Consider the following 25,956-nt stretch of genomic DNA (forward strand, 5'->3'; position numbering starts at 1 on the left):
ATTTCAAATGTCTACAGAACAGTCAAGAGGTTTTAATTGGTGCTTCTTTAAAGTGCATTCAATTTTGTGCAGCGATTTGAGAGGTCTTCCATGAAGGACACTAAATAAACACAAAAGATATACCATAAAGCATAAAAGTACTTCTTGTTTAAGACGAGAGTTGTTCAATCAACTTTTTATATTTTCTTTCAAAGTTACTGACATTTATCACAGAATATCAGGGTTGGAAGGGACCTCAGGAGGTCCAATCCCCTGCTCAAAGCAGGACCAATCCCCAACTAAATCATCCCAGCCAGGGCTTTGTCAAGCCTGGCCTTAAAAACTTCTAAGGAAGGAGATTCCACCACCTCCCTAGGTAACGCATTCCAGTGCTTCACCACCCTCCTAGGGAAAAAGTTTTTCCTAATATCCAACCTAAACCTCCCCCACTGCAACTTGAGACCATTACTCCTCATTCTGTCATCTGCTACCACTGAGAACAGTCTAGATCCATCCCCTTTGGAACCCCCTTTCAGGTAGTTGAAAGCAGCTATCAAAATCCCCCCCTCATTCTTCTCTTCCGCAGACTAAACAATCCCAGTTCAACACAATCCCAGAACAACACATCCACTGCTTTCCCCTCATCCACATAGCCAGTTATCTCATCATAGAAGGCAATTAGATTAGTCAGGCATGACTTGCCCTTGGTGAATCCATGCTGACTGTTCCTGATCACTTTCCTCTCCTCTAAGTGCTTCAGAATTGATTCCTTGAGGACCTGCTCCATGATTTTTCCAGGGACTGAGGTGAGGCTGACTGGCCTGTAGTTCCCAGGATCCTCCTTCTTCCCTTTTTTAAAGATGGGCACTACACTAGCCTTTTTCCAGTCATCCGGAACTTCCCCCGATCGCCATGAGTTTTCAAAGATAATGGCCAATGGCTCTGCAATCACATCCGCCAACTCCTTTAGCATTCTCGGACGCAGCGCATCCGGCCCCATGGACTTGTGCTCGTCCAGCTTTTCTAAATAGTCCCAAACCACTTCTTTCTCCACAGAGGGCTGGTCACCTCCTCCCCATGCTGTGCTGCCCAGTGCAGTAGTTTGGGAGCTGACCTTGTTCGTGGAGACAGAGGCAAAAAAAGCATTGAGTACATTAGCTTTTTCCTCATCCGCTGTCACTAGGCTGCCTCCTGCATTCAGTAAGGTGCCCACACTTTCCTTGACCACCTTCTTGTTGCCAACATACGTGAAGAAACCCTTCTTGTTATTCTTAACATCCCTTGCTAGCTGCAACTCCAGGTGTGATTTGGCCTTCCTGATTTCACTCCTGCATGCCCGAGCAATATTTTTATACTCTTCCCTGGTCATTTGTCCAGTCTTCCACTTCTTGTAAGCTTCTTTTTTGTGTTTAAGATCAGCAAGGATTTCACTGTTAAGCCAAGCCGGTCACCTGCCATATTTAATATTCTTTCTACACATCGGGATGGTTTGTCCCTGTAACCTTAATAAGGATTCTTTAAAATGCAGCCAGCTCTCCGGGACTCCTTTCCCCCTCATGTTATTCTCCCAGGGGATTCTGCCCATCAGTTCCCTGAGGGAGTCAAAGTCTGCTTTTCTGAAGTCCAGGGTCCATATTCTGCTGCTCTCCTTTCTTCCTTGTGTCAGGATCCTGAACTTGACCATCCCATGGTCACTGCCTCCCAGGTTCCCATTCACTTTTGCTTCCCCTGCTAATTCTTCCCGGTTTGTGAGCAGCAGGTTAAGAAGAGCCCTGTCCCTAGTTGGTTCCTCCAGCCCTTGCACCAGGAAATTGTCCCCTACACTTTCCAAAAACTTCCTGGATTGTCTGTGTACTGCTGTATTGCTCTCCCAGCAGATATCAGGGTGATTGAAGTTTCCCATGAGAACCAGGGCGTGTGATCTAGTAACTTCCGTTAGTTGCCGGAAGAAAGCCTCGTCCACCTCATCCCCCTAGTCAGGTGGTCTATAGCAGACTCCCACCATGACATCACCCTTTTTGCTCACACTCCTAAACTTAATCCAGAGACACTCAGGTTTTTCTGCAGTTTCATACCGGAGCTCTGAGCAGTCATACTGCTCTCTTACATACAGTGCAACTTCCCCACCTTTTCTGCCCTGCCTGTCCTTCCTGAACAGTTTATATCCATCCATGACAGTACTCCAGCCATGTGAGTTATTCCACCAAGTCTCTGTTATTCCAATCACATCATAATTCCTTGACTGTGCCAGGACTTCCAGTTCTCCCTGCTGGTTTCCCAGGCTTCTTGCATTTGTGTATAGACACTTGAGTTAACTTGTTGTTTGTTCTGCTTTCTTAGTATGAGGCAGGAGCCCTCCTCTCTCGCTCTCTCCTGCTCGTGCTTCCTCCCGGTATCCCACGACACCGTTAAATGCTTATTTAATATAAGCATTCTAATTCCAGTTCTACCTTTCTCATTCACTTGTTATAAATATTTCTGCTGTAATTATAAGTTGATTTTAGACTCTAGAAAAAATGTCCAAATAAAGAACCAGGCAATTCAACTAGTACTTACTTCTAAACTATGCATACAATATACATTTAATATAATAAAGGTAACAGTCCCTGTCTTAAAGAGACAACAAGTTCCTTTTATAAAATGAATATAGGAAGCCAATATTTTTGCTGCCTCTAATAAGGAGTTGCACACACGTATTTGGTGTTACATTTATAATTAACTTCAAAGGAACTACAATTAGTAAAACAACATCAAGTCAATAGTAAAAGGTATCAGTCTAGTAAGAAACCTACCATTTCATAGACTGTGATTCTGTCTTGCAGAAGGGTAATTTGTACTTCAAATTCTTTATTCTTTTTTTGGTAATTCTTCAGTAGATATTCTTGTTCTTCTAGCTGTTGCTGATGTGTAAGGATCTGTTGTTTGGCTTGCAATAAATCCGCAGCTGTACTACTATGGCTGGTATTCCTTAAGGCTTCACTTGCCTGTAACTTACACATAGAAAAAACATACATAGGTCAGAGTTTTCTAAACCAGCAATCCTCCCATTTGCTCCACTTTATCTATAAGCAGGGAAAGACTCTTTGAAATTTGTTTGTCACATTATATTCTCTTTTAGTAGCAATTGTGACAGGGTCGGGCCACATGGCTACAGGAGAGTAACAGAAGGCAGATATATTAGCCCCAGGTTAAGTAGGACCCTTTTCCCTGGATAAGGTAACATGGAAGGTTCCGGAACAATCAGGAACCTTCTGGACACAATTCAGACAGACAGGCTGATTAGAACACCTGCAGCCAATCAAGAAGCTGCTAGAATCAATGAAGGCAGGCTAATCAGGGCACCTGGGTTTAAAAAAGGAGCTCATTTCAGTTTGTGTAAGGAGTGTGCGCGTGTAAGGAGCTGGGAGCAAGAGGTGCTAGGAGCCGAGAGTGAGAACGCATACTGTTGGAGGACTGAGGAGTACAAGCATTATCAGACAACAGGAGGAAAGTCCTATGGTGAGGATAAAGAAGGTGTTGGGAGGAGGCCATGGGGAAGTAGCCCAGGGAGTTGTAGCTGTCGCACATCTGTTCCAGGAGGCACTCTAGACAGCTGCATTCCACAGGGCTCTGGGCTGGAACCCGGAGTAGAGGGCAGGCCTGGTTCCCCCCAAACCTCCCAACTCCTGGTCAGACACAGGAGGAGCTGACCTGGACTGCGGGTTCACGAAAACAGCCAAACTGAGGACTACCATGAAGCTCCAAGGCGAGCAAATCCGCCAATAAGCGCAAGACCCACCAAGGTAGAGGAGGAACTTTGTCACACAATGGAATGGTGTTCATCATGTTGGAATAGCCAGCAAATTATTTTTTCATGCTCAGTATTACACTGCTGCTTCTTACACCCAAGGTCATCAGGGGAGAGATCTTGAACGACTGCTGGAGATGAAACACAAGGCCCAGAGGGGATGGGCAATGCCAGTATACTTATGTGGTAAGAGGGGTGGCTGCCCTCCATCTCAAGTTGACTGCCTTCCCATTGGCTTGGGATGAGTGATCTGGCTAGCTGATTGGCTCCTGTGTACCCTCTCACCCATATTTATACTCTCCTGGGCTTTTCAACAGCCTCTTGTTCCTGTTGGCTGCTCTGCCCTGCCCTCTCCTGCACTCCTCTTAAGTTGTAGTGTAGGAGCTGTGTTTTTTAGGAGGTTGCAGGTGTCACTGATCACCTGTTTTGGGATCATGATGAAATTTTTTCCATTGGATCAAATTAGCCTGTGTCTAGTTGGTTTTTTTTCCACTTTCCTCTCAGCATCATGGAGGAACACGTGGGTTGTATGCAATAGACTTTAAAGTTTAATATTAGGAAAGAAATGACCGTTCAGCTTGTCACAACGTGTGGCCAGTGCAAATAAAGGTTAAAAGGGCCAGCTCCCACAGGTAAATGAGATTCAGGATTTTGCTGGTCGACCTTGGGCCTATAGGATAAGGGGAGACCTGAAAGATTTTCAGATTGAGGTTCCCTCTTGGTAATTTCTGCCCCCTTCACTCAAGGGGATGCAGAGAGGATTTAAAAGCAAACAGTCCTACGGTAGGCCTGAACTACTGGTTATATGGTGGGAATCCTGTAACTGCATTGCAAACCAATTAAACACCTGGTATGTGAGAATGGCGAGTAGGCATAAAGTGCCTCTTCATTGTGTAAAATTAATACCATTGTGGCCTGCTGCTTAAATCCATCCCATATATCTGTTGTTCATTGCGGGCATATCTCAAAATATGTTTTATGGCCAACTAGCACAGGGCAGCAGTATATTAGGAGTCACTTTGAAGTGATAATATGCCTTGCTCCTGCAATTGTTAATTCTCAGAAATCAGTATGTGAAATACTGTAGATTCACAATGCCATGCTCAAAGCTTGTGTAAGTTACCTATGAGTGTTCAACAGCTTAAAATACTAAAACATTTAACTGCCGCACAAATGAATAACAACGAAGCCCCTGTGGCTACCATTAAACTCAATCCTCAGTTCCTTTTTGAACAAATTAATTTAAAAATACGTAACAAAAAGGAACAATGGAATAATCTTCAACCCTAGCAGAGAAGTAGGGGTGTGACTAAGCCTCTAATAAGACTCTAGGGTGAAATCCTGAATACAAATGAAGTCAATGGGTGTTCTGCCATTGATTTCAAAGATGCCAGGATTTGACCCCTAATCTTTTGAGAACAGTTATTATTGTGGTTGCCAGTAGAAAGCCAGTATTTACCAATGGTTACGATCACGCAATAAAAGCGAAACCACGTTTTTCCTATTATATTATAAGAAATGAGTGCAATATTCCAGATTTTATAATGTGGTAACTGCTGGCAAATACCAACTCTTTTAATCACTGTAGATCCCTATTCTCGGGTCCAAATCTTCAAAAGTTTACATGGAAGAACACTGATTTTGTTTCTAAAGGAAGTAATACTTCATAGATTGTGTTATCCAAATTGACCCCCTTTCATCAAACCTGATGAAATATTGTTAGCAATAAAACTTACATGCTGAAACTGAATTTGCAGTTTCTGGCTTTGTTCAGTAAGCTCTAAAAATTCCCTCAGTGTTTCATCCTTTTCTTTCCGTGCTTGCTGCAGATTCGTAGTAAGCTGTGTGATAATATCATCTCTTTGTTTGATAGCAGCCTCAAACTCTTGAAGCTATGGAAGGTTAAAGTTTAAACAATTAGTGCAAGTCAAAAGATCTACAAAAACATATTAAATTATTCTCATGAAATGGGAGTAAAAAAAGTAAAATGTATTTAATGCATGACATCTCTACTCAAAAGTGCTTACAAACACTTACGGTAGCATTAATATTTTAGCAATAACTTTGTACCATAAGTATTTAAAACTATTCAGACACAGGATATTGCTTTCATCATTAAGTAACTGACACAATTTCCTGAGCCCCCCATAAGATACCTAACTGAAGAATGTAATCTGGAGTTTATATTGACAAGGTATTGAATCTTGATTAAATATATCAGAGTTAGAATCTGAAACTAAGTTAAACCAGAAGTTCTCTAAAACATTCTTTGACATCAGTGTGGAACATGCAACAAATTGGGACTCCACGAGATAATGAGGAAATCAGATTAAACATTCAAGACTGATACATGGTATATAGCAGAGAAAAGCTTAGATGGACACTTGTAATAAAAAAAAGAAAAAGGACAAAAGTACTGTTGATGGAAATAAATTTCTTCAGAAGTGTTATAAGTACCTTTCAGGAGCATATATTTCATTAAATTCTGTAAACCACGAACTGTAATTATTATTACCTGACACTAATTTTCTTTAAAAAATTAAATTTCTTGTGGTTTACTTGAAAATTACTTCATTTATTTAAACTCTTCTTTCTACAGCCAGCAGAAGCGTTAAAATGTAAATAACCTGTCAGTCAATATACATATTTTTAAATCATTAATCTGCTCATATATTATGCTGTAAATTTAATTTTCTATGCTCTTCTAATAAAAAGTACCTACAGTTCATACAGGGAAATGTTCACTCCACTGACTTCAATGGCTTTGCAGCCACTTACGTCAATGGTAAAGTGGGACCAGTACCTACCAGTTGTACGAAAACCAGAGCACCAATAGCAGCCATTTTGTTCCCCAGGTTGACTGAATTTTAAAATTATTTTTACAAAGAAAATCAAAATGAAGTGTTAGTGTCTGGCTTTTCATTAAACTTAGAAAACTAACATCAGAAAGTCAATGGAAGTGTCTACATGGAACACTTTTCTTATAATGCTAGACATTCACCTGTGTTGGTCATTATCCTGACATGTTGGTTTTGTATGAAAGGAGAAATTGGAGGCAGGCATTGTGTATTGCTCAGAGTTCTAGACGTTGATGTGAAAAGACATATAGGCATGAGACAAAAGACCCTGTGTAGTGTATTGGGGCATGTGTCTGTAGTTAAGATGACCAATGGGACGTCCTGTAGAAAGGGGACCCGTAGCAAAGGTTGTGAGGCAGTGTCCACCAGTGGAGCGAGTCCTAGACTCTGGGAGGTATGTATAAAAGTTTGTTCAGACCATGGACATTCGGTCTGTAGACCGTGGAATCCAGCTTTGGAAACACCTCATGAAGAGACGAGCGTTCCTGACTACAAAACTGCAAGAGGTTACGTGGCCTCGGAGTTGTAGGCAAGCTCACGCAGCCACTTGTGGACTGTTGCACAGCTTGGGAATGAAAAGGTTGATAGTGTTAAAAAGGTGGAGTGGGAGAGATGCTATTCTTTTGCATGAGTCAAAATGTGCTGCTATGAACTCCAGTTGTTGGATGGGAGTGAGTGAAGATTTTCTTTGTTCATTCGCAAGCCAAGAGCATGGAAACATTGGACTGTCCGTTGTGTGGATTGAATGACTTCTTGGAGGGTCCTGGCTTTGAAAAGGCAGTTGTCGAGGTAAGTAAAAATTATGATTCTCTGCCTTCTGAGATGAGCTGTTATGACTGCGAGGAGTTTGGAAAAGACATGAGGCGCAGTCAAGAGGCCGAAAGGTAGGACCCTGTACTGATAGTGTTGTGAGCCCAGAAGGAAGCGAATAAAATGTCTGTGGGCAGGATGTATGGTCACAGGAACATAAGCATCCTGCAGGTCAAGGGCTGAAAATCCAATCTCCCTGCTCCAGTGCTGGAATTATGGTTGCAAGAGTCACCATTTTATTTTTTTTTATTTTATTTAACGAATTTATTGAGGCATCTTAGGTTGAGAATGGGTTGCCATCCCCCAGTTTTCTTTTGTGTTAAAAAGTAATGGGAGTAGAACCCTTTTCCTCTGTGTTGGTCAGGCGCTGGTTGTACTGCTCCTAATTGGAGGAGGTGATGCCGAATTGCCGCAGCGCCCGAAAGAGTGGCAGAGCTGCCACCGAATTGCTGCTGCGGGACACAGACTGCCACCCCATTCCAAATGCCACCCCAAGCATCTGCCTGGAAAGCTGGTGCCTGGAGCCGGCTGGGAGCGGGGGGGCACTGAAGTAGGGATGATGTTTTCTATACCATCGGAATGCGTTACCTAGGGAGGTGGTTGAATCTCCTTCCTTAGAGGTTTTTAAGGTCAGGCTTGACAAAGCCCTGGCTGGGATGATTTAACTGGGAATTGGTCCTGCTTCGAGCAGGGGGTTGGACTAGATGACCTTCTGGGGTCCCTTCCAACCCTGATATTCTATGATTCTATGATTCACTGAGGAGCCCATACCTGGGTCAGAAGCCGGTCCGAGTGACTTCGGCCCAAGAATCATTTTCAGGCGGAGTTCTCTATCTTTATGTGCCCTGGATTTTAATTTGGAACAATGGGCACAATTTTGAGGAATGAGGGACTCCCCCCTGGCATTTTATACACTGGGAGCGACCATCTGACATAGGGATGGCGTCCCTGCACATAGTGCACCACTTAAATCCTGGGGAGCCAGGCATATTATCATTGGCTGGAGACTGGGAGGAACAAGCGGGAATGAATTTTTTTTATTTTTTTTTTATTAAAGGGATGAACTTATCTAGTAACTAGAGTGCTAACGTAAGGGAAACAAGGATGTAGAACGGGTAAGAGAAAAAGTTTTAATGAGTCTGCTGTAGGTCCGATTCTGGCCGGGGACGGTAGAGAAGGAACTGAGGAGTTTGGCCGTGCATGCGCACTATTAAGACAAGACTAGTACGTGAGGCAGGCTCCGCGTATGTACGGCTGATACGGGGACTGCTGTAAATATCTCCGAACAATGGCGCAGGGGCACACAGACACCTGCAGTGGAGCATCCACAGCGACACTTCTCAAAGAAGAACCTTACAATTACAACATTGTGAAATTTCAGATTTAAATAGCTGAGAACACAAAATTTACAATTTTTAAAATCCTTTGACCATGAAATTGACTGGGCCCGATACATACATATGCCCAGAAAGCAAGTTCAGCAAAATTAAGTGAACAGAATTTATTCTTAAGCATTCTTCCTATTCATTCACAGTATTATCCAATCTGTTTTTAAATTTGTTTTTGTTTATTCAATTTGGTTTTTCTTGAATAGTAAAAAAAAAAAAAAACATGACTGGCAGTTGAAATTAAAACAGACAGATACATTCAGACTGATTTTTTTAGAAGGTTAGGAAAATAAAAGGCTCTTACAGGAGCTAAGGAAAGTATCTGTTGCAACTATTTTTCAATTAAGATATAATGCATACTACAAAGCTACAGTAAATATAATTTAGTGTGACTGAAAAACGTTCATAAGCATTATTGTGCTACAAACTTTTAAGGATATCACATAAAAGGGACATCTTAAAAAACAAACAAAAACAAACAAACCAGACTTAGGACGGTCTTATAAACTTAAAATTATATATGTTCACTATCTTTTCTTTCACTGAAAAGCACACAGTGTTGGCAGCAACTAAACAGAAGAAATTATAACTCTTATAAAATCCATCAAGCACGAATGGTACAAGACACAGTAAATAGGAACTAAACATGAATTAAAATTTATCAGTACCATGGGAGATAAGTGATCTTTCAAATCATTCATATGCACCAAAAGACAAAACAGTGATAACCTACCCCTTTTTTTATTTATAGGGAATGCTACTTAGAAGGATATCTACATTTCACCAGAAAGTTACATATCCTTTTTCACAGATTTGCTAAAATAAAATAAAATCTTTCAAAAATAAACAAAAAATCCCACAGGGATGAATAAAATTAGGCCTACTTAGTTTAAAACACTAAGTTTGTAAACCATGATCCAACAACAAAATTCTATCTACAGTAGAAACTTATAAAACAAAGCAAAACATATGAACACACATGCAGTATCCAAATCAACAAAAGGTCAAGGAAAAGAGAGACAAATGTGAAATGAAATACAGACCATGAAAAATAAAACTATGCCTTAAATTTCACCAATGGTCCAAATTCAGTGTGATATAAGCTAACAAAAACCTAAGAACTTTAATAGGAGTACCACCTGCTTACATCAGGGCAGAATTTGACTTAATGTTCCCATTATTACAGGGATCGTTAATACAGTTTCTTAGCATTTAATGTAAGAAACCTTTCCTTTAACTCCAAATTGAGAAAAGTTTCTTAGAATATGTTCATCTAATTGGCTTGTATGCCTGTCTGTAAACTCTGACAGACAAATGACCTCCTGGTTCAGTAGCTACCTCAGGAATCTCACTTCTTTGGTAGGAGGAACTTGATACTCTGCTTGGTTTCTGAGGAGCAAGGGGGAAAGAACTGTGTACTGCCACTGGAAAATTAATGAGGAAGAATTAAGAGTTTGTCTTGAGGAAGCCCATGTAGCCACTCTTCCAACCAGAAGACAAGCACTGCAACTGCTAAGCACAGAGTAAAAATGTTGGCCAGAGAATAAAAAGAAAGGTGAAACACACTGAAACTGAAGCACTGAAATGGGTTACCTAGGGAGGTGATGGAATATCCTTCCATAGAGGTTTTTAAGGACAGGCTTGACAAAGCCCTGGCTGGGATGATTTAGTCGGGGATTGGTCCTGCTTTGAGCAGGTGGTTGGACTAGATGACCTCCTGAGGTCCCTTCCAATCCTGATATTCTATGATTCAAGATGATACATGCTGATGAAACGTCATTCTCTTTGGAACTAAACAAAATTGTGTATTCCACATTCTCTGACTGGCTCTCTTTAACCATAAACACGTCTAGGTGATACTCAGCATTTTTGTGTGTAACCAAGTAGCAAACAGAAAGCAACATACGGTAATTATACCTGTTGCAATCCTTCTGTACCATATGCTGCCCTCATTTCTTCTAGTTCTCTGTTTAGCTCTTCGATCTCTTGTTGTTTCCCAGCCAATTCATTCTCCATCATCTCTAGCCGTGTCTGAGAATGCTGCATTTCATGCTCAGAATAAGTCTCTCCAACTCCAAATTCTTCTTCCTAAATCAATCCAAGTTCCTTAACAACCCAACACTTACATGTTTCCTCAACGCGAGCAGAGTCAAATTTTGAATTCTCTATCAAATACCACGTTAGAACATTAAAATATAACATAGCATTTAGGAGCTTTTTGCCATGGTAACCTGCCTTGTTGGCATAATTTACACCTCAAGAGCACTGACATACAGTACTTCTGTGAATTCTGTATTAAAAGGCTAAGCTTTATACTAGAAGGAACATTTTTTTATTTTTCCTAAAGTTTAAAAGAGGCCACATTATACCTATTAAGATGTCATGAAACAACAACAAAGCTGGATAACATAGCGTACCACAGAATTTTTGTTAGTAAGACAGGTAGTTTTGTTCAACCAGAATATTAATATACAAATTGCTTAAGGTTTTTAGTACCCAACATTAGTAATATGATTTAATTTGTAATACTATACCCTGATTAAGTCTGCTGATATAGCTGTTCTTGTCACAAAACTGCAACCATTTACCTGTATAAAGACAATTTCTAGACACATTATAATTTAAGATGTAGCTTAAATTCTAGCTTCCTTTCATTTGAGACGTATCTGATTATTTTTGTAGACAAAACCTCATGAGCAGAGAACAATCACTTCATTTGAAATGCACACAGTTAGTATATACTGTTCCAGAATCTGATTGTTTTGCACAATTCAGATATACCTAATTGTAGCAAGGGTTATTTTGTAATTTAGAGCTACTCAGATTAATTAAACCTGGGCTGATGTCTTTATGATATAAACTGCAATAGAATTCTGATAAACAAACAAAACAAGGAAATTCAGATTTAAAAGGTACACATTTTAAAAATATTAAAAATCAGTAACAGAACATACAGTATGAGCAGACTGAACAAATACATTTTAAACACAATATATTTGGAGTACACACATTTAAAAATGGTAAAGAGAGAAGCTCAGTAAAGAGTACCTTAAATTACTAAACTCCTCTCTTCATTCATTCATTTTTTTTTTTAAGGTGTGCACTTCATAATTTGCAATTACTAATCACTCTCCTCTGGAACCAGAGTCGTCATATCATATTCTTGTAATCTGAAATAATTTCTTACATTGAAAAATGTACAAGAGACTTTGGATTTAAAATAAAATATCTGAAAATTTCTTCTTCCCTTTCACTTACCTGCTGCTGTCACACGGTGCAGCGTCCATGAGATTATTTGACCACATAAACCAATAATAAAGAGACTCCAAAATTTTAAATGCAATCCAAAAACAATACTTACAGATCAACAAAAAAATTGTAAGAAACAAACACAAAAATACACAGGGCTTTTACTCAGCAGGTCCTTTGACCCATGTGTAAAATGGTGAAACAAAAAACCGACACATTCCTCTCAGAGCTCCTCTCCACATAAGAATCTGAACTAGGAGTGAGGATTTTGGAGAAGGGGAGCTACTGTATATTTATAGGATTTCAGATCCACCAAACATCATTGCTGTAGTGTTTAAGTAAAAAACCCAGTATATTATATGGAAATCTGCTTAGAAATTGTCTAGGCAGGGCAGGGCTTATTTACAATATGAGGGCATCATGACTGTGCAAACCCTAAAGTCTAACATCAAAATGCACTTGCAGGCAAGGGATCAAAGTCTGACCCCCAAGTTTGATTAAAGCTGTAGGGTATCAAAAATAAGAATGCCTTACTCCTAAATGACATTTTGGTAGAAACACAGAGTGTGTTGACTCGCTTTGGGGAGAGTCAAGTCCAGATCTCCTCTACAATAAGTAAGGTCACCAAAACATAGTCTAAGTTTGAGAGGGAATCAATACTGTAAAAATCAGGGGATCCCAATAAACTCCTCTGCCCCTATATGAGCACAGCAGGTACTCTTAACTCTGCAGGGCAACTGGCTGCCACTACATTCACCCAGCGTTTGCACTGTAGCTACTACCTGAGGCCTTAGACCAGATTTGGGCTTCTGGTCCTATCACAATAATAATAAATTAGTCGGAAAAAAACATGAATGTAAACAAAACAAAATGCTACTTTTCTTTTTCCTTTATGTACTCCAATTTCTATTGGCTCTTAAATTGATAAATAAAAACACTGGCTACCGAAGAGTTATACACCACATCTGTTGGATTGCCCACAGTGGTCCTCTTGTGTTGTGTATAATCTCTATACTTCTCCCATCCAACTCTCTGTGGAATCTATTATACTTTTCTCTTTTGGCATGGTGCAAGATGAAACCTAACATTTTTAATAAATTTCACTTGGTATTCCAACGTATAGACTGAACACAATGAAGTATAGAGGCTGGAGAGATCTGGTGGGTGCCAAACAGGCATAATTTTAGACATGGAAGAGTACTGGCTGTAGGAAAGCTGGCAGACTATTACAGGAATGTGCAAACACTGATTTTGAAATATCTTGTTTTAAAATAGTTATAAATTAATTTGTAGTTTTTAAGGCCACAGTCCTGCACACGATTCAATGCTCGTGGACCTCTGTGCAAGGCTCATTGATTTCAATGGGTTTCCATGTGGGCATACTAGATTGCCTACACAGAGCTCCCTACAACACTGGCATCTAAGTCCATATGTATAATTGATTATTGATTTGGAATCTTACAATTTATTTTCTACTTTTAAAGTTTTGCAATGCACCTTTAGGGATGAAATGTTCTTAAATCACACTGGTGTGCCTAAGTACTGCAAGCATACAAAAAATGAAGTCATCCATCTTTGGAGATCCTGGAAATATCGAGTAACAAGAGTACAGTTGTTAATCTTAGTTCTGAATTTTCCTGTTTTCATTATTATCTTAATATTTTCACAAGAAATATTCCCCAAATATAAAATTTCTTTTAAATTGCTTATAATCTATTTATTGTGTAAAGACAAATGTGTTTTAATTTAGACTTTATTTTATATTGTTTTAGCAAATACAATGCATATTTAAGCAAAAGCAGACTTAAATACCACAAAACTATCCAAGCAGCACAACTGAAGTGAGCTGTAGCTCACGAAGGCTTACGCTCAAATAAATTGGTTCGTCTCTAAGGTGCCACAAGTACTCCTTTTCTTTTTGCCAACACAAACTAACACAGCTGCTACTCTGAAAACTGAATATAGTGATTCATGACTACTGCCACCAGGGGTCAGCACGAACTTTTTGAGCCATTGCACTTTAACGTACAGTGTAGCTATCACCATCAGGCTCCATTAATAAGATTTTAGATCCTATAGACCTCGGAATCCCTGACATGCTACCACACAAACTGTAGCATCAATCTTCTATATGGAGCTATTTCAATGCTATTAAAAAATTACTCTCCAATATAAATTATCAAGTTTACATGTCAAAGCATTGGCAATGTAGGACAAATTTTAATATATAAAAGAACAACATATTATTGACTGACAAGAAACTTTCAGGTCAGAAAACAAAAACCAAGTCCTTAATTTTGTTATATATTAGTTTATATAAAAGCATCTGGAATGGGTAATGTATTTTTATTCCACATCTTTAAAACAACTCATATTTATTTATTTTAAAATGTTCTTTATTCCAATGAGGATTAAGATATACATTTTATTCAGGAATTATTTCACTTTTATTGCCACATTATTATTCCATGAACACAGAGGTTTATAATATCAATACTGGCAGACTGCATTGCTTGCAGTCTGGAATGTTGCTAATTGCTAATGGTCTCTTTTAATGGGTCCCTCTTTTAAACTAACCGAGAAAACACTTTGATTCTGAAAATTTCTACCAAGTGCTGAATCCTCAGCTTTTGCACTCTTATAATTTAGTGCTTTTTTAGTTGTCTCATATTATAGAAACATCACAACATATTGAGGACTCCAATAAGTTTTAGTCTGATTACTACAAAGAATCTATCTAAGATTCTAGCACTATAATTAGATCACCTTGGCAAAACCTATTACAATTCACTCTTATTTTTAACCTGTGCCTAGGCAGAAGGTATTTCCTGTTGGTTTCATATAAACAATTAGAATAAAGACTTAAGCATAACAATAACCGATGCACAACCTTTCAAATCTAAAGAGACTAACAGTGATTTTTTAAAAATATGTGATGGCTGGGTTACTTAAATTATTTTTCCATTATATAGTAATGTGCATTAGAAAACAATTCTTCATTTTAAGGTTAAAGACTACCGTTTACAATGTAATTAGTTTTTCTAACAACAACTTATTTTCTTCATCTTCCTCAACAGTGATTAACAATATTCCTCAGGGTTTGAAAAAAAGAAAAAGAAGTTTTGGCTACTGTCTTTTAGTACTTCTCATAGAAGTGTGGAATACAAGTTTATATTTGGACCCAGGGAGAAGCATCATCAAGAAAGGTAAAAACCAGTGCTTGCTACTGGGAAAAGCCCAATTTCCCCTTAGTTTGGGATTTGAACTGTAATCCTGACTAGATTACTAATCATCACCATTATTTAATTTTAAAGGCTACACAAGGTCTCATGCTAGCTTAAAATATGTAATTTGTTACAAACAGCATATTCTGTATATATATTTTGGATTTGGTTACCATGTCCACAACTGTGGATCTGTACAGGAGACTGAAGGAAGGAGAAGACTTCATTTATAATAATAAAATTCCTGCAACAGAAGATTGCTGATATTTGCAGTTACTGTTTCCTCCAACTTTGCTTAGGAAACTGTACTCTATCATCAGACAGAGCCATTATGAGCAACGTTCCTCAAAGAGGGATATATTTATTTGTCACTGGACTTTAGCCAGTTCCCCAAGAGAATTAGCTAACAAAAAAGACCCATAATGCTCACTTTACCAGCTATAATAAAACAAACAACTTTTAAATACTAGTTTAAAATATTCCACTTGAAAGCATGACTACTACTTTTTTAGCATTATTTCTGACTGAAAAAGTTTAAATAATTTTTTTTTAAAAATGATGCAAAGCCTCTTTAAATAATGAGAAGAAAGAGGGGAAGCAAAGAATAAGATGCGTACCACTACTAAGCTCATCACCGGCCTGTTCAAGTTGCCAAGCACCCTGGCTCCCACCAACTTCAAATTAAATTATGGGTGTTTAGCATCTCCAAATGTAAGGCGCTACATGCCTGAAACAAAACTGAGTTCAAGATTCAGTCTCAATTCCATACAAAATTTGTCCAGTCTGTGCTACTGTATACAGAATTTAATTTTTTCTCACCTTTCAAAATTCTCAATATTACAGATGGCTGCAGTTGTTCATTAATGTAAATGAAACATATTTAACTACTAAAAGTATTATTATGGCTGACCTGAATATATGATTGATGACCACTCAATGCAGTTCCTAAGACACATGTACACTAGTTCCATGATCTCACTGCAGACAGTGACAAACTTCACTGACTTTTAACAATTAAAAGGAATGTACTGAAAAGCTGTACACTCTGCATCTTAACAATCATTGCTTGATTTTGAAAGCCAACAACTATTTGAACTGCATGCACAAGTTTCTCACCGTCTACTTATGTTTTGGAACAGAACTATTACTTCATGAGAAAAGGGAGGGGATCCCTCTCACAGAAAAGAGAACAAGAGTTCCTAGAAAAGCATGAGCTCATACATAGTTTTTTTCATTTTGGTTTTCAAAGAGGGTGAAAAATGGGATTTTTTTTAAAAGTAGAGTTCAGAAGGAGATCTGGTTATAATTCTACAATATTAGTCTTCTGTGGTCTTTGGCATTTAAAATAATGTTAGAGATTTTAATAACAGTAACTGTAGACACTAAGGAGAACCTTTTAAATTCCAAAAAAAAGAAAGAGTACAGACCCACAAGGTGCTGAGCTAGACTGTAAACTCTTCACCTCAGGGATTGTGTCTTCCACCTATCTTTCTACAGTGTTGATGCTACCATAGTCTAAATATTAAATACTAATTAACCCATGCTCATCCATAATCATCATGAGACATTACATCAATGTCCTTCATGTACTCTTTCTCAATCTCTCCGGACTTGCATGTTTTCTTGGGATTTTTGCTCTCTCACTTTCTGCAATAGCTGCTTCTTACATCAGATTAGAGGTTTTGATTATACTTTTGTATGGCTCTCATTGTGCATATGTCAGAGCTTGTCATACTGCTCTGGGCTTCTGAGGCATCTAAGTCTGGCTCTTCATGTACAATGGATGTGGTACAAATATCTCACTGTGGTATACATTCTAAACATATCATAGTAAAGTCAGTTCTGTGCCCTGAATTGTATTTGTTTCCTTTTTAATGGCAAACTGGTGTGTATGAGTTGCTGCCTTTCCTCAACACACACACACAGCTCCTGATGATTCTTTTTATCTTCTTCTATCTCTCACCCTTCGCCAAAACATATAACAAGAAATGTGCTGTGCCCAGGTATATGAGATATGAAATCTCTAATCAGAGCAGATAACCTGGATTTCCTTCAGGTAGAGAGGAATAGGAGCCACTAGTTACCAGAAGTAATGTTATAAGCGGACCTGGCAGCACCACCTATGTCAGGTTGCCTGACATTTTCCACTGTACAATCCTGCTTTCAGTTACTTAACATTGCAAAACTTTAACTATTTGGGCTCGAATCTTCCATCCGAGGTGCAGGGCGGGATTAACGCAGGGGCTTTAGGGGCTGCAGTGCAGGACCCCAGGCTAAGAGGTGCCCCAGTCCAGCAGGGCTCAGGCAGGCTGCCTGTATGACGTGGCCCCATGTTGCTCCCAGAAGCGGCAGGCTACTGGCATCTCTCTGCGGCCCCTGGGGAGCCTCGGGGGGGTGTGGAAGAGATACTGATCCGCACGCTGCCCCTTCCCCCAGCACAGTCCCCGCAACTCTGGTTCCTGGCCAATGGTGTGCTGCGGGGGCGGCGCTTGTGGGTGCAGGCAGCACACAGAGACATGCTGTCCACCTCCTCTCAGGGGTGTGCAGAGAAGTGCCAGCAGCTGGCTGCTTCTGGGAACAGCATGGGGCCATGGCATACAGGCTGCCCTGCTGCGCCGCTGGCCAGGAGCCACCTGCACACCCAAACTCTCTACCAGACCCCACACCCCTTCCTGCACTCCAACCCCCCTGCCCCAGGTTACAATCCCCTCCTATACCAAACTCCCTCTCAGATCCTGCTCCCCAACACTCTGTCCCTGCCTGGAGTCCCCTCCTGCACCCAAACTCCCTCCCAGAAAGAAACTAATATAACAGCTGTTCTAAGGTAAGAAGTAGGCTATTTTGAATTAACTTAACTATATTCTACATATTTTAAGATTGAAATGTAACCACAGAATGGCTTTATGTTAATTAAAAGGCAAGTTTAGTATAGAGCTAATAGCCTATTACTATTATTATGGCTGTCCTGAATATATGATTGATGACAACTCAATGCTTGACTCAAATGCAGAGGGGACAAGAGCCAGACTTGGGAAGGAAAGGAGTAAACTGGGACAGAGAGGTAATGGGGGGGGGCGGCAGGGGGATGAAGGGGATGAAGACTGAGGATGGATGAGGAGCTGGAGAGACTGGGCAAGTAGACTATAACTGGGAACCACTCAAGAGAGAAGATGGGCAGGAGACCAGATCTGACAATGAGCCAGTGTACAGGGGAGAACAGGAACAGGGTGGGCAAAGGGACAGACAAAAAGCCAGGGAGGTAGGAGACTGGGACAGGGAGCTGGAAAGGGCATTGGGAGACAGAGCTTGGATAAAGAGCCCAGGGATGGAGACAGACAGACTCGACAAGGAGCCAGTAAGGGGGAACTGAGACTGGCTGCAAAATGAGACTGGGACTGACTGAGCAAGGAGACTTGGATGGTGGACAGGGTAGGAAAAGATTGAGAGCAGGATGTGAAGAGGAATTGAGACTGGAAGTTAGTAGGTGAACAACTGGAGTCTAGGAGGGAGGGAGACAGATGGGATGAAAAGCCAGAAAGGCTGGCACTGGCTGGGCAAGAAGACTTGAGGCAAGGAGCTGGGGGGAAACTGAGAATCAGATGAGCAGTCCTGAGAGGAAGACTAGGACTGGCTGAGCAAGGAGACTGGTACTGGGTAGGCAAGGAGAATAGGAATTAGACAAGGAGCCAGGGGTGGGGAGAAAGACAGGACTGGGACAGGGACAGGTTGGAGGGGATGGAGCAGAAAGGGTCAAGCATGGGAAGAAGGGGTAGAAGTCTATGTGCCTACTCGAGTACACTCCCCTCTAGAGCCTGGAATGGAATCCAAGGTTCCTGGATCTGAACATTCCTCTGCTGTCAGCAAATATCTCTGAAACCCACTGACAAGGTGCATATTTTGTCGTCCTCTAGAGAGATAACTACTGCTATCAATTACTTCCTTTGCTCAAATGGCAGAGGTCTGTATGATGGCTCTAAAGGTTCCAACCTTGCTGATTATTCATGTGGTTTTCAATTTGATGTCACACAATGGCATCTGTTTCTTTTTAGCTTGCTTTTTTAAACACTTAGAAAATTACACATTTAAAAGCCACGTTAAGAGAACATTAAGGTTGCCAAAGAGCTCCTGTGTGATGCTAGGCAAGTCGATTAAACCAAACTTTTCACTAAGGGCTTGCCTTCACTGCAAAGTTAACCTGATTTATATCTCAAGTACTGCCACCAGCTTGAGTCCCATCCACACACAAAATCCCTTACCTTGAGTGTGGTTGTGCTTTTAACTTGAGTTGGCTGGCCTGGCAGGGGATATAAGCTAAAGTTTAAGTTACCTAGAACAACCACTCTACAGTATGGATGCAGGCTAGCTCCACTCGAGCACTGCTGGTCCTCCAATGCCTTCCCACAATTCCCTCTGGATCCCCAGAAAGGATGAAGAAGTTCTCATAAATCACTGGGAAAGAATTCATAGAGTGGCTCAGCGTACTGCAGTGCAAAGAACTATGGGATATATCCCCAGAAATCTGAGTGCCACACACAAGTGAGTGCAGCATCGGTGTGGATGCAGTAGTTTGAGTGTTATTTGGCAGTGTGGTCTCTTTCACACAAGCTAGGATAACTCAAGAGGAGTAACTCAAGTGACGATAACTTGAGTTAACTCTGCAGTTAAGATATACCCTAACTGTATGTTCCTCATTTTCTGTCTACCCAACTTGAGACCCTTAATCTGATTTGCAAAAGTGCTGTACTCTCACATCTGCAAAATGAAGTCAGTAGGAGCAGGGCCATCGACATACAAAGTTCTATATGAAGCTAAGTACGCTGAAAAAATCAGGTTGTAGGCATTTCAGACTGAGCACCTAAAATTTGTGGACACTTTTTACTTTAATCCCTCTGTTCCTCAGTTCCCTGTCTGTAAAATGGGAATAATAGCAGCCTCTCTCCTAACAGCAATGTTGTTATAATAAGTTAATTAATGTTTGAGAAGCACTCAAATATTATAGTGATGAGTGCCATGGAACAGCCCCTGCAGAAATTAATAACTGTATTCAGAGCAGGGTTTGAACTGTGTGCAATAAATAAGGCAATAAAGCATTGAACAATTAAGATAAAACAAAATATTGAATAGCTGCTGATTTAATTAGCACTGAATGAGGCAGGGGTCCTGGGAAAAGACAGTATGTGAACATGTAATTAAAGACTATCATAATGCATATGCATAAGGGACCCAAATTAAGGTGCACAAGCACCCTATATTCTGGCATTTCCTATCTTTTCAGTGACCGGCTTTGCAACCTTAATGATATTTTAACATAGCTTTTGTATATTTAATATAACGTGCTGACCAATATATTGACTCAAACGTATTGTTCTCAAATTGACAATATTTGAATTTTTCTACTTGTGCTATCTCAAAGTTAGAGCTGGGAATTGGCAGGGATAATACTATATGTTACAAGGCTCACCATAAATACAAAGTAGCACATTAAATTATAAACTCTAGCAACTGATTAGAGAAACTATCATAGTTTTTGAGGAAACCTTAAGAGATAAGAAAATTAATAGCATATTGACATGAAGTTAATTATTAATAACTCTCTAAGGGCCTAATCCTGCTCTCAAGGGCAAGATGACAATGACTTCAGTGTGAACAGGATCAAACTATTTCAAAGTATTTCTTTCTATAATTAACTAATTTTCTCAACAAGTAGTTTCCATTTTACCTACAAGTTAAAGATAATCACTCAACTTGTCGTTTAATTCTCCACAGAAAATTAACACAGAGAAATAGTTGCATAACCAGAACTCTGAACAGTACCATTAAAGTGCAATTGTAGTGAAGAAACTATTACATTGGCTTACAAACCTACTACTTTATTAGATACAAGTATTTATCCTGTTATTTATCTGGCATGCTGCTTGTTTAATTGTGACTGCTAAAAAAATAAGTTATATTTTCATGTTATTTATAACATTTTCAAATTAATACTTCCTTTCTCTTTTTTTAAACAAACAAAATATTTAAAACTATTCCACAGTGTTTAAATGTGACATATTAAAAATGTAAAATATTTCTTCATTCTTACCTCAGAACTATAATCATCTGCTGTAGTGGAAATTTCACTGTCTGGCTAAAGTAGGAGAAAAATAAAAATATTTACAATGTTAACAGACTTCAAAACATTAAACATAATTTCTATCTATTTTTGTGTATGTGGACAGTAGTTAAAGCCACCTAATGAAGCATATCTAGTTAAAATACTCATGTTATCCATTAGAATCTACAAAATGAAAGCCTTTCCCAGCTCTCTGAGGCCTTGTCTATACATATAGCTATACCGGCAAACCCTCCTAGTGGAGATGCAGTTTATATAGACAAAAAAGTGCTTTTGCTTATATAGCCAATACCAGTCTCTCTGCAAAAAATAAGCAGTACTGGCAGAAGTGGCATTACTATACATGCAAAAGTTTCTAGTGTTGCTCCGGCTTCAGATATGATTATGCAAAGCAGTGAACACCTTCAATTTCCACTGAAGTTAATGACCGCTGAAGGTGATTTCTTGCAGGAGGTGCATACGTAGGCTCATATCCTGCAGATCCACATGCATTCAAGCGACAGGAATAGGGCTTCAATTTTGAAAGTAACAAATATGCCCAATGAATGACCTGATTTTATTACCAAACATGATTATCAATTGAAACAAAGCATCAATTTAAGTTTTAATGTCTAAAGGCTTATCACTACAAAACTTCAGAGGTATTCACATGAAGTCCATACTTGGCATGTTAAAAAATACTATGCATCTTTCCCAAAGCTAAATGATATAAGGGTACACTTTAAAACTTAATTCTATATAGGCAAAAATGGTGGAAGGGGAGATGTCCAACATCCTTAAGTCAGTTAGAGCCTTTCCATTTACTTAAATGGGTGTTGGATCAGGCCCCATTAGGGTGACCAGATGTCCTGATTTTATAGGGACTGTCCTGATATTTGGGTCTTTGTCTTATATAGGTGCTTATTACCCTCCACTCCCTGTCCTGATTTTTCACACTTGCTATCTGGTCACCCTAGGCCCATGTAATTAAATAGTACCAGGGAGATTTTCAAAGACACAAAGAGCAGTTAGATGCCTAATTTCCATTGACTTTGAATAGTGCTGAATTGCTATTTGTGTATATTTCCTTTACTATATAAACTTGTTTTACAGAAATATTTTAATAAATATATGAACATAATAGTCTGAAAGATAAGATGATTTCATCCTATTCTGAATAATAAAAATGAAATTCACTTATTTTTTATTTTTATTTCTTCTCAAATTAATGTTTATTTGGTAAATTAACAAGCCACGATTTAGAATTATTTAACATATGACTAAGAAACACTCACTCACTCGGCACCTGTCAAATAAATTGCACTTAATGGGAATGTATGTTAATACCATCCTAGGACCAGTAATTTGGGCAAGGTTTTCCTTGTGGAGTTTCCAGTGAACTACTACTTTAGAAGGTGGGGTTAGTACTCTTAAGGAATCACTAAAGGGTTTGGTCATCAAAACTACTTGAAGATGGGAGTGTGCCTGAATTCTGGGCAATATGCCCTCCCAGCTTCCTATAGTAGTTGTACAATCAGAGAATGTACAGACAGCCACTAGACATCTCCCAGGTGGTGGGTGTTCCATACTGCCAAAGGGAAATCTCCTAAACAAATGCCGACCCAGTCAACATTAACTTTGATAGTAAAACTCCATGGAATTGTTGGAAGGGAGAGGGGATATGACAAAGAGCTGGTGTTGCCCCAGTCATGATTATGTAAGTTAAAGTAGGCCACCCCAGCACCTTTAACTTACACTTTTTCCCCAACTTTTCGGCATGTAAATTGTAACAACTTAGTTGAAAATAAAAAAGGCAGACTATTTTTATTTCTACATTTGTTAGAAATTAAGTGTGTGGGTGGGGGGTTGGGATTAGGGCAGTGTTTACAGCGGGGCTGCAGGGGGCTCCCTGCATGGCCAAGGTGCCCCAAGACACCAAGGTACGAGGGAGGCTGCAGTCCAGGCCTTGTGGAGCAGAGAATCCCAGCCAGGACTACAAGGAGGAAGATGAACCCCAGTACTGCTGAGCTGTTCTTGCCTGGAGATGGCTCCCACACATCTGGCTGGTGAATGAGGGAGCAGGATTGTAACAGTGCAGCTGAAGAAGACTCCCTACATGGCCAGCAACACCCGATCCCTGGAGGTGCAGGGTGAGGGAAGGTACAGTGGGGGGCAGAGCATACCTCCTTGGCCAGAACTGCAAAGAGGAAGAGGACAAGCTCCCAGCCCTGGGGGAGGCCATCCCATAAGAACAGCCATACTGGGTCAGACCAATGGTCCATCTAGCCCAGTATCCTGTCTTCTGTCAGTAGCCAGTGCCAGATGCTTCAGAGAGAATGAACAGAACCGGGCAATTAGCAGGTGATCCATTCCCTGTCGTCCAGTCCCAGCATCTGGCAGTCAGAAGCTGACAGATATCCAAAGCACCGGCTTGCATCCCTGACCATTTTGGTTAATAGCCATTGAAGGACCATTCCTAAATGATCTTATCTAATTATTTATTGAATCCAATTACAGTTTTGGCCTTCAAAACATCCCCTGGCAGTGAGTTCCACAGGTTAACTGTGCATTGTGTGAAGAAGTACTTCCTGTATGTTTTAAACCTTCTGCCTATTAATAATTATTCAGCAGTTGAGTAACCTCCCCCATGGCAGGGGACTTGGCCTCCTTCTTGAGGCCATGGCCAGCAGGCCCTGCTCTGTCCTGCCACAACCACAGCCTTTCCCACGGGTGTCACCTGCCCAGCGGCCATGCAGGGAGCCCTCTGCAGCCCCACTGTTATGGGAAGGAGGAGCTCACTCCTGCCTGGGGACAGAGTCATTCAGCAGCAGGGTGGCCTATCTCAAGGCCAGCGCTTGTCCTCATCCTTCTTGGAGCCCTGATTTGGGGTTTGTGCTCTGCTCACCATGTCCACAGCCTTTGCCGCACATTACACCTGCAGGGATTGGGTAGCACCTGCCCTGCGGCAGTGCAGGGAGCCCGCTACAGTCCCGCTCTTGTACCAGCTGAGAGTGCTGGGGGTCTCTACTCTACCCTGCCAAGACTGCAGCCTTCCCTGTACCTTGCTTCTGCAGGAAGGGTGTCACCAGCCCTGCAGCAGCACAGGGAGACCTCTGCAACCCAGCTGTCAGGGTCCTGTTCCCTCACTCCCATGACGACAGGGTTGCAGAGGACTCCCTGCACAACCTCAGGTTGGTGACACCTAATGCCGGCAGAAGCAAGGGAGGAGGGGAGAGGCTGCACTCCTGTTGACAGTTACTAACTGACATTTTTTTTCATTGCTTTCAGCATTAGCTGAAATGACATATTTACTGACTTCTGTCGGTTTACACTGAATCCTGCAAAGACTACACATTGTAAGTGGCTATCAGCTTTTGTGAGGAAGTCTGAGCCTTAAAGTAGTTGATTTACATCCTCTTACACATCATACGTGAATCCTTCGTATCACAAAATGTGACTGAATGGAAGAGTTAACCACAAATTTCAAATACAGAGGATAGCAATATGTTCTAAATGTTGATTGGCTCCTGGGACGAAAGAAAGACAGGCACACAGACTAAACTACAGTATGCAGTAAATCTGTATAAATGCTGTTATGTAAGTGATGTTCTCCCTACTGTTAGAGTGAATAGTTGTGGATCTTTTTTAAGTGGTTGTTTCCAAATTTACAGGATTAGTCTTAGTAGCCCAATAACACTTTATTAGATAATTTGGTCTGATATTAGAGTTCTGACTACTGTGTCCCCAGTGCATTCAGAAGATTGAGTGTTTATTCTTAGGTTTCAGAGTAACGCCGTGTTAGTCTGTATTCGCAAAAAGAAAAGGAGTACTTGTGGCACCTTAGAGACTAACCAATTTATCTCTAAGGTGCCACAAGTACTCCTTTTCTTTTTGTTTATTCTTAAATATCCACAGTTGAAAGACATCCTACATGGGTTCTCCTTCCCAGTTTAGATGTGCAGTCACCTGCAAATAATTTCTTAAATCTTTTCCCTCTGTCCCACTTTTTTTTTTTTAGGCAGAATGTAAGCATTAATTGACTCAGTGAATTGGAAGGGAAGCATGACATACAGTCTGAGAGGTTCTCTGTTGATTGCGACCACCCAGACTTTAATGACTACCAGCACTTGTTATACAGCATGAAAGCAGCCTTTTCATTTTACTCCTTTTACACTGATTTAGGAAGGCTTCCAACTGATATGCGGCACCAGCAGCGATAGACAAACAGATCACCTCCTACTCTTGACACAGTGACAAAAGACACCTCAGATTAACTGAATCTAAGCTAGAGGGAGAAAATATCACATTGGACTGTCTGTTTCTATGATTCAGTTTTACTTTTCACCTGTATAACATGCACTCCATTTCCCCACAACTATTATTTCTAGCAGGTTCACTCTCAGAAAAGACTGACAACATGACATCTTTGGTGTGTTTTCAGTGTGTGTACATCACTGATTGAAGCAAATACACATATTATGTGGCAAAAATGGTGATATCGTTCTGGACCCCACATCTTTACATATCCTAACAGCTCTGCACTGTTGTTTCTGAGTTGCTAATTGAAGAT

The 25,956-nt window shown here is 40.3% G+C and overlaps 1 protein-coding gene across 3 annotated transcripts in view; it reads right to left on the bottom strand.

The window, feature by feature from the left end:
• AKAP9 (A-kinase anchoring protein 9) overlaps positions 1-25,956 on the bottom strand; it is a 202,090-nt gene that overhangs the window by 116,006 nt on the left and 60,128 nt on the right. For all 3 annotated transcript variants that reach the window (XM_084619886.1, XM_084619885.1, XM_084619884.1), the window contains exons 3-7: positions 21,378-21,422; positions 11,357-11,410; positions 10,740-10,910; positions 5,503-5,658; positions 2,772-2,969 (exon numbers count right to left, since the gene is read on the bottom strand). In XM_084619886.1, the coding sequence (XP_084476012.1) occupies positions 2,772-2,969; positions 5,503-5,658; positions 10,740-10,910; positions 11,357-11,410; positions 21,378-21,422 (624 nt within the window). The remainder of the gene's footprint in view (positions 1-2,771; positions 2,970-5,502; positions 5,659-10,739; positions 10,911-11,356; positions 11,411-21,377; positions 21,423-25,956) is intronic.

This window comes from Lepidochelys olivacea (genome assembly GCF_965140295.1).
Source record: "Lepidochelys olivacea isolate rLepOli2 genome assembly, chromosome: 2".
In the NCBI taxonomy this organism is placed as follows: domain Eukaryota; kingdom Metazoa; phylum Chordata; order Testudines; family Cheloniidae; genus Lepidochelys; species Lepidochelys olivacea.